This window comes from Coenobita brevimanus, chromosome 1 (genome assembly GCF_032717465.1).
Source record: "Coenobita brevimanus isolate Jiangsu-jjx chromosome 1, ASM3271746v2, whole genome shotgun sequence".
NCBI classification, from domain to species: domain Eukaryota; kingdom Metazoa; phylum Arthropoda; class Malacostraca; order Decapoda; family Coenobitidae; genus Coenobita; species Coenobita brevimanus.
This window is the reverse complement of record NC_136954.1, coordinates 14,887,597-14,897,720: the sequence shown is the minus strand read 5'-3', so window position 1 is coordinate 14,897,720 and position 10,124 is coordinate 14,887,597. Positions and strand designations below refer to the sequence as shown.

At 42.5% G+C, this 10,124-nt stretch overlaps 1 protein-coding gene across 1 annotated transcript in view; it reads right to left on the bottom strand.

Moving 5' to 3' along the window:
* LOC145391181 (uncharacterized) overlaps window positions 1-438 on the bottom strand; it is a 50,976-nt gene extending 50,538 nt beyond the window's left edge. The window contains exon 1 of the mRNA XM_080265892.1: window positions 303-438. Coding sequence (XP_080122018.1) covers window positions 303-438 — 136 coding nt within the window. The remainder of the gene's footprint in view (window positions 1-302) is intronic.
* Between the last annotated feature and the right edge of the window lie 9,686 nt (window positions 439-10,124).

Sequence of the window (10,124 nt, the reverse complement as noted above, 5' to 3'; positions counted from 1 at the left end):
GTGAGTCTTAGTGTGAGCCATAATGAGCCATAGTCGTAGTGTGAGCCATAATGAGCCATAGTCGTAGTGTAAGCCATAATGAGCCATAGTCGTAGTGTGAGCCATAATGAGCCATAGTAGTAGTGTGAGCCATAATGAGCCATAGTCGTAGTGTGAGCCATAATGAACCATAGTCGTAGTGTGAGCCATAATGAGCCATGGTCTTAGTGTGAGTCATAATGACCATAGTCGTATTGTGAGTCATAATGAGCCATAGTCGTAGTGTGAGCCATAATGAGTCATGGCCTTAATGTGAGCCATACTGAGCCATTGTCGTAGTGTGAGCAATAGTCGAAGTATGAGCCACAATGAGCCATATTCGTAGTGTGAGCCATAATGTGCCATAGTCGTGGTGAGTCTTAATGAGCCATAGTCGTTGTGTGAGCCATAGTGAGCCATAGTCGTAGTGTTCAGAAAATGCCACTTTCATACCAGAGAGTCAGTGAATGGTAGTGGTTCATGTGTAAGTAAAGGGTACGAATTTATTTTAAAAACAGCGGAACAGAAGAGATCGATTCTTCCCCAACATAAACCTAGTGAGTATCGTGAAGCGGTCGCCATAACTTATTAATCTTTTCATAGAGCAGAGTCTTATCTTTGTCTCATAGTCTTGATATAATACAGGACGATTCTGTTCGGCCTAGGAAGTCTGTCGACTCTAATGGTGACTGTTTGGTGTTGCATATCAGGTACTACCAGGCATGTTCTGTCGATCAAAGGAAACCCTTGCTCTTCCAAAGTTAGAGAGAGAGAGGGGGGGGGAGGGAGGGGCAAAATATGGCCAAGGGAGGAAATAAAACACTGGAAGTACAAAGGGGAAGAGAAAGGGAGTGAGGGGAATGGAAGAAGTGCTAGTGAGGGGAAAAAGGTTTTGAAGGAATTAGGAGAAGGGAGCCTTGTAGGGGCAATAACTTAGACAGGCACGGCAGATTGAGGCCAAGACTGAGAGAAAGGGAGCCAGACAGACCAAAGAGTACTGTATGACATCCTGATAGATCCTTAGGATAGAGATGAATGACTTACAGGGAGATCCACATAGCGAGGGTCTGTGAGGTGGCGCCACATGTTTAGGGGCTTCAGTGATGAGTGGATGGATGTGTAGCCTATTTTAACTCATCATTTGTTGATAATTTTGCCGCTGTTTACGTTCTCTTTCTGACCGGGGGTATAACAGGTAATTCTTAACAGCTCTCATTTTTGACTGTTCGTCCATCGTTTTTCTATTTTGATATATAATGTAGACCAAAGCCATATTCGTTTCTGAAGAGGACTTATATTCCTTCATTTCCTTCATGTGTTCCAACGTAAACGTTCCTAATGCAAGTCTGATGAGCAACAGACGGGAAAGGTGAACTAATGAATCACCATGATCATTTGCATTAATCCCAGGGAAGGCTGAAACATTAATATTTTGCCAGGCGATTTTTCTAAGTCGGAATTCATGAGCGCTGAACCATAGCAATTAATTGTTTCCGAGAGACAATATGTTTCCTTGTATTCTTCACGTTATTAATCACTGTAGTTAAGCACTGTAGTTCGCTTGGTATCTGGTTGGTAGCTGTAGAGTTAAGGGTAAACAGACGGTCCTATGCAGATACAAAGCTGAAGATTTTTATGAATATGAATCCTTAGCTTCCCCTTCCCCGCAGCGATGGCATTGATATTTCAGAATAATGACGATTTATAACTCCATCTTGCATACCCGCCGCTACGACTGTAATGGGGCCAGTCCCGTGAGCCAGGATGATAATATAGGCGAGACCGGGACTCCTGAATGAAGCTTACAGTCTTTTGGCCGAGACAAAATGCTGCAGATAAGACTGGGCTGGGCTGATGAAAGAGCCATGAAATAGAGATAAGAATTTGATAGGACGCGATAACGTGGAAACTGCCAGGAAGGATGACTGTTGAAGGACAAAGACTTGAGGGGACACGTGTGCAACAGATCAGCTTTGGCTCCTCCTCAGTCTGTATTTCCCCCTGTCTTTGACCTCCATTCTTGTTAATATCGAAATAAACAGATCTTGAATTTGGCCTATTTTACTATATTTTGTTTATTTATTTAAGGAAGAACTTTGCCGTCTTCTCACCTTTGGCTCCTTTACATTAAAAACAGCGCTTCATTTCAGGGCTGATTTTGTAAAGTTGGAAATTAAATGAAAAACAGTGCGTATCTGTTATCATCCTTAAAAAAAAAAAAAAAAATGGTGATCGAACGAAAAACGCAGCTACATATTCCCATTTTATTTTATTTAGGTCAGACGAAAATTATTCATCCATACTTTCTGGTTCTCGATAATTGCAAATCAAAGGAAACATACTTATGTCAAGAATAAGGAACTTTTTGAGAATCTTTTTGAAAATAATAACTCGAAAAAAATGTATGTCTTCGTAGCTTTACCTTTCACACCAGCCTCTCAACAATTGGAAATCAAACAGAAAACTCATATATATTGCCAGCGTGTCAAAAATTGAAGATCGGACAAAAAAAAAAAAAAAAATTTATATATTTGTATTTTTGCAAAAATTGGAGATTGAACGAAGTAGCTGTGCGTGTTTTCAGCTTTTCGAAATTTGTGCATATTTTTAACTTTCCGAGAACTGAAGCCCGAGGGAAAAACTTATGCTCGATCAGACCAACTATTCGAAACTGAAAATTGGACGAAATTTTTATGGACGAGTGTAATTAAGCCACGGTACTTTTTTGGAGCAGCTTTTTTGGAAACTGAAGATTGACGAAAAATGTCCCTTATGTCCAGATCATATTTATATAAAACTATAGGGCTGAAAGAGAGAGAGAGAGAGAGAGAGAGAGAGAGAGAGAGAGAGAGAGAGACCAAAACAACTGAAGTATGGTACAGTGTTCCAGCTCACATCAGACGATTTAATTCAAGTGAGTAGAGGAGCCTGAGAGTGTTAATCTATTGGATTAATTGAATATTCCCTTCACATAATCAAATCTTATCCTAATTTAGTTTCCTTGTAACGTCTTATCATCTCTGCTTTCAACCTAATTCGGTTTCTTGAGAGTTATTTAATCGTTTCCTCACCTCGTAAAATTTCCATCATCTAATTCAGTCTTCTTCAGCTAATCAAATCTCCACCCAGTTCTCAGCCACTCGAGGTGACTGTCAAAAGTTCCCTTCCTCCTTCCCATCCCCCACCGAGACGAGGCTGGTAAGAAAAACTACTGATACATTCTATTAAAGTCTCCCCTTCCTCAAGCAGCCTCCATGAGGGTAGGGGAGAGGACTTTTGACTGTGACTGTACCTGCGAAACAAAGGCCAATCATTAGACGTAAATATATAGGGTTCGTTCCTCCATATTCCAGTACTGACGTGCGTTGTCTGTACACACTTTTATCTATCTGTCTGTCTGTCTCTCTGTATCCATCTATCTGTATCAGTCTATCTGGCTCTTCATCCATCCATCCGTCCATCCATCTCTGTCAACGAATATTTATGTATGTCCATCCATCCATCCATCCATTCATCTCAGTCTACGAATATTTATGTATGTCCATCCATCCATCCATCCATCCATCTCTGTCTACGAATATTTATGTATGTCCATCCATCCATCCATCCATCTCTGTCTACGAATATTTATGTCTGTCTCTCCATCCATCCATCTCTATCAACGAATATTTATCTGTATGCCTATCCATCCATTCATCCATCTTTTTCAACGAATATTTATCTATATGTCTATCCATCCATCCGCCCATCCATCTATCCGTCCATCCATCTTTATGTACGAGTATTTATCTATCTGTCTGTCTATCTATCTATTCTCTCTCTCTCTCTCTCTCTCTCTCTCCATCTATCTATCTATCTATCTACTTATTTACTTTCTTTTCATTGGAGAATCTTTGAGCTTCCGAGGTTAGATATTGCCTTCTTTAACGCCTTCTCTACGAGGACGAAATATACTGGTTGTTATTTTTACATTATTTAAATCATTCTGCCAACAGGCAATTTTATATAGCTTGGAATTGTCACCTATAGTCCTTTTTACCTTAACTTTGGCCACATTTTTGTCTTGTTAGTTAATTTTACAAACCTCGGTGCCAGAATTGGACAATTCTTTGGCTCTACATCCTTTATTACATAGCACTTCTTCGTGACCAGCACCGTATTCGAGTGCTATTCTCTTGCTGCAGCTCAGTACTCAAGATGGTTAGATAGCAATTTTGGGCCAGGTTAGAGTGAAAAGGGTCTAGTAGAAAGGAGGTTAGGCTGTTTGCTTAGCGTCTTAGATTCCAATTGTGTCTCCGAAGATGAATGAAGATGTTTGGAGATAGCAGCAATGAAGCCCAGGAGACGCCATAAGAGTGCAAGAAATAGTGAAGATTATTCGTATCTCCTCCAGGTCAAACAAAGCCTCCTTAGCTGATTGCACTCGCCTGGAGATAGCAGAAGAAAAAAATGATATGAAGAGAGAGAGAGAGAGAGCCAAGGCGATAAGACAACAGACAGATAACGCAGAATGGAATCAGACGGGGTAGGCAATGTTAGGCAGGCAAGAAGGACAAGAGGGAGAGAGGAAAGTAGGCAGAGTGAGTGAGGCAGGCAGGCTAGTAGGCAGGGTCAGCAGGAAGGTTGGATATGAGTGAGGTATGCAGGCAGAACTAGAGGAAAGCAGGTAGAGAGGAAAAGAGGGAGGCAGGCAGGCACTGGGGACAAGAAGAAGGCAGACAGACGCACAGACACAATGAGGATGAGGCAGACAGAAGTATGGGAAGAGATAGGCAGGGAGGCAGAGCAAGAAGAAGTCAGACAGGAAGAATGAGAAGGAAGTAGACAGAGATATATGAAAAGATAACAGAAGAAAGAGAAGGCAGGCAGGCAGGAAGACAGGCAGGCAGGTTACGGTGGTGATGGTAATGGACAGGCAGGTAAAGATGTAGGATAGTGAGTGAGGCATAGGGGAGGTAGGGGGAAGGCGGAGTGGAAGCAGTGAGGCAGAGGAGAGGCTTGGGTGTGGCAGGGGGTAGGCAGAGAGTATGGCAGAGGGGAGGCAGCGAGAGAGGTGACGGAAAAGGGAGATAGTGAGAGGGAGAAATATTAAGGCGCTATTTAAAGAGAGAGAGAGAGAGAACAGAAAAGTCTCTACCCAAACCACAGAAACTATTCCCTTTCAAGACGGTCTGATCATTATAATAAGACACTGTCCTTTATAATGTTTTAAATGGCAGCTGAAAATAATACCAAATAAAATGAAACTAAAAATTACGATATAAATTCCAGTGCAGTCATAACACCTTCAGCCCGAGTACCCTTATAGTGAGGGGGATAACAAGGACTCACGTCTATAATTTACCCTCTCTAATTCGAAGTCTCCTAATTGTATGGTGGAAGTATAAAATGAAAAGTACGTCATCGTGGTGAAGTGACTATACCCATTTTACGCTAACTTGGCCTAAACCTGCCATCTCTCCATACTGATTCCTAATTTGTAACAACATTAACACTTAAATATAGGCCTCGTCACAAAAAAGTGCTGTGGAAAAGATGTAGAGCCGCAGCAGTGTCCTTTTCTGCTACTGTCCTACGTGAAATGAGCTGCAAGAGGACGAAAATCTGGCCCAAGTTAAGGACAATATAATCATTTTTTTTTTCTAGTAAGTACATAAATAGGGTAAATACATGGACACTCGTACGTTCCTATGCATATATATATACAGTATATACATCTACGCATGTCATAGCGTGGTGCCAGGAGAGAGAGAGAGAGAGAGAGAGAGAGAGAGAGAGAGAGAGAGAGAGAGAGAGAGAGAGATTAATTAGTGAAACGAAATCAAATAGAAGGAGATGTACAGGGAAGGATAATGTCCATCTAGGAAATATAAGTAGCATAAAAAAAAAATGAAATAGAGAAAGGAAACTTTCGCGTGAAAAGAAAATGCACTGTGGCAAGAGAACTCAAAAAAAAAAAAAAGTTATGGGAAAAGCAAATAGCGAGGACTGAGAGAGAGAGAGAGAGAGAGAGAGAGAGAGAGAGAGAGAGAGAGAGAGAGAGAGAGAGGAACGTGTGAAAGTGTGGAATAAAAACAGAATGCACAGTGACAAGAGAAATGATCAAGAAAAACAAAGTTATACTGGGAAAAGTAAATAACGAGAAACGAGAGAGAGAGAGAGAGTGTGTGTGTGTGTGTGATTCGTAGGGAAAAACCACTACCTTTCAACGGTAATAAAGTTTCGATATCCTGTGTCTGTCTGTCTGCCTTTCGCTCTCTTTGTCTGTTCCTGTCTATCTATCTGTCTATTTATGTACCGTATGTATGTATATATGTCTGTCTTTCTGTCTGTCAGTATGTTTGTATTTATATATATATGTATGTATGGATGGATGGATGGATGACTAACAATCTCTCAACGGTACCTCTATCTGCGCCTTACATTTATCTGTTTTTTTCCTTCTCATTTCTCTGTCTCTTGTGTCAGTTTTCCTTCCTTTTCTTATAATTTTTGTCTTCCTTATCTATCATCCATTACTCTCATCCTTCCCTTTCTCTCCTGCTCTCCTGCTTTCCCTCACGTTTCCTCTTGCTCAATCTTTTTCATCTTTTTACCTTTTTTTTCTTCCTCTTTCCTCTCGTCTGTAATTGTAGCTCCTCTCTCTCTCTCTCTCTCTCTCTCTCTCTCTCACTTTTCCCGCTTTTCTGTCGGTTTTCCTGTGGCCCCTTATGTTCCAATAAATTTTCTCTCGCTCCTCCTCCTCCTCCTCCTCCTCATCATCATCATCATCATCATCATCATCATCAACATCATCATCATCATCATCATCATCATCATCATCATCATCATCATCATCATCATCATCATCATCATTTTCATCGTATTCTCTTACTTCACAGCTTGTTCTCCAAGTATTCTTTTATATTCTCCTCAGTCTGTCCATCTCTTCCTTTCTCTCTGATTCCCATGTATCTCCCCCCCCCCCACACACATGTTGTCACCATCAGGGAAGTGTTATTACAACGAGTCGGCTCAGAAGCCTAGACGCACCCTCAGCTAATCTACGTTTAGGAAAAAAGCAGAATTACAGTTTTAAGTAGCGCACCTTCAACGAGAAACAGTAAATCTATGCATAGAGAGGTGAGCTTAGGGAGGAGGGATTGGAGTGGAGGAATTAGACTAAAGACATTCGAAAGTAAGAGGAGGAGGAGAAGGAGACAAACAGCGGCAGACAGACAGAACGGAGGAGTATGGAGAAGGGCAAATTTTAAAACTAAAAGTCTCTGGGACAAAGAGGAAGAGGAGGAAGAAAGAGATGCTGGAGGAAAAAAAAACGTGTAGGGGAAGGGGAGAGAAAAGAAAAAAGACTGAGAAATTGGAGAGAGAGAGAGAGAGAGTTGTGGATGGGTGGTGGATAAGTTGATAGAGAAGGAGAAAACTGTTTTGGTTAGGTGTATGTATGGATGTATAGCTGGTGGAATAGGAGGATGGATGGATGGCTAATGGATAGGTAGATGAGTGGAAGGGTAGGTGGAAGATTGGGTGTATGGTGGGAGACGGTGTCGTTACTGGGTAAAGCTGCCGTCACACTGGAACAAAACTGGCTAACATGCTAGCCAGTTATGCGACCCGCTAGCCAAACTGACTGTCGGTTAGCGAGATTTCGCCTGCGAGGCGAAATGGATAACAATTCTTGCTCACAGCTTGTTGGTGGGATTAGAACTCAAAGAAGCCTATAATAATTTTGTAATTGGTGAGAAAATATTCAGTTATTCACAGAAGGAAACTTTACCTAAAACTGTTAAGTAATTACAATTTAATTCTTGTGGTTTTTGTTCACTTTTATTTATTTCTTGTAACGTGAAATAAATATTCGGCCACTCGGGTGACCAGCCACAAAGGCTGTGTGTTTTGTCTCCAAACAACAAGTAAAAATCAGATTTCGATATGGATCCTGCGGCAAAGAAAACTCTAGAAGACTGCTTTGTGGCTCTGGAGTTGCTAAAGTGCGTGAGGCGGTTACAGAAATTCAGGAAAAGGGAGTGGGTACTCCTTGGTGGTTTGTTTACAAATGACCACGAGGCGCCAAGGCAGACGACACTGTTGGCCGTTTCGGCTCGCAAAAACAAACGAGTGTGACGGACACTCGACTCTGCTAGCCGTTTTCACTCGCAAAACTGGCTCGCATGTTAGCCACTTTTGGTCTAGTGTGACGCCACCTTTAGGACATAAATGGTTGAGAGTGAAAGAATATTCGTAGCCATTTTGTGAGGGAGGGTGACGTCGTGATAGGGGAGGTCGTCACTGAGTAGGACAAATTAATGTAGTATAATAGGAGGTATATGAGGGAGGGACACTTGTAGGAATAGCTGGTACTGGAGGCTGCTATCATTATATTTTTTATCTTCATTTTAATTTTTTTCATTCATTTTTATAATAACAAATTATTGGATACGGTGCAGTAATTGGTTTTCCTAAATGGAATATTTGTAAGCTATATTACAGCCTGGTCAGGAACCATTGCCCTAATATATTTCTTTCCTGTGTGTGTGTGTGTGTGTGTGTGTGTGTGTGTGTGTGTGTGTGTGTGTGTGTGTGTGTGTGTGTGTTTTATGCAAGGAAGAAGGAACCAAAGGCCAGAATCCTGCAAATTGCTCCCTCCAAGAAAAGCCAAAACAATACAACAGAGAGCCAATTTAAGATCCATTTATTTCGAGATGCCTGGACACACTGCGTTTGAAAGACTGAAGGTCGTACGCAGTAGGAAAAACAGACAGAGGGAGACAGTTCCAGAATTTACCTGTTACGTACATGAAGGACTGGAAGAGGCCGTTAACTCTTGCGTTAGAGAGTTGGACAGAAAAGGGATGAGAGTTTGTTGCTAGACGAGTGCTATGCGCCCGTCGTAGTGGTGAAGGGATGCAAGCAGACAGTTCAAAGGATCTTTGACCATTGAAGTAGCGATAGAAAAGAGATAAAGATGCAACAGTGCGGGGAAGTGACAGAGGTTGAAGGGAGCCAGTAAGAAGAGGTGGAGGAGGAGGTGTGTGTGTGTGTGTGTGTGTGTGTGTGTGTGTGTGTGTGTGTGTGTGTGTGTGTGTGTGTGTGTGTGCGTGCGTGTGTGTGTGTGTGTGTGTGTGTGTGTGTGTGTGTGTTTGCGTGCGTGCGTGCGTGCGTGTGTGTGTGCGTGTGCGTGTGCGTGTGTGTGTGTGTGTGTGTGTGTGTGTGTGTGTGTGTGTGTGTGTGTGTGTGTGTGTGTGTGCGTGTGTGCTCCAAATAGAATCAACAGCTGGACCCTTGTTGATAGTTTTTACTGTGGCCGTTAATTCAGTTTCCATAATTGTATATTGTCCAGTATTCTCATACCCGATCTATCTCTCCTTCCCTCTTCTCTCCCCCTCTCTTCTTCGTTCCTCCTCAATTACCCTTCTCTCCCTTTCCCTCATCCCCTTCCCTCATCCCCTTCCCTCATCCCCTTCCCTCTCTTCCCCGTCCCTCTTCAATTTTCTCCCGGTCCCTCCCGCCTCTCCTCTCTCTCTTGTCCCTTCCCGTCTCTCCTTTTCTCCCGGCCCTTCCCACCCTCCACACTTCCGTCCATCTCCTCCTTTCTCTCTCCGTCACTCCCGTCCCTCTTCTCCTCCCATTTGTCTCTCTAGCCCCTCTCCTCCTCTCATTTCTCTCTCCGTCCCTCTCTTCGTCCCAATACACTTTCCGTCCCCTCCGTCTTCCTCGTCCTTCCTCTCCTCTCCTTTCTCTATCCTCACGCACGCACACACCTATACTAAGGTGCTTTCCCTCCCTCTCTGGAGTGTAGCATTCAATTCTGCGCTACTCCTTTGTTTTCCTGTGTACGATACCCAAATATTACCCTTCCTCGGGACGCTGCCAACAAATTTGCTCCTTTATTAAATCATGCCGCCTCGGACCAACCTGTACCTCCCTTTCAACAACAACAAATTCACTTGTGTTTATTTGATGCGGTATTGAAATAATGCTTTTCGTTTCATCATTTTTATTGCAATTACCAGGGGGCTTTATTTATGGATGGAATTTCTATATGGCCCGCAATAGCTCCTTCACTGCTAGATGGCTCACGGACTCTATAAAAGAAATCGTATATTAGA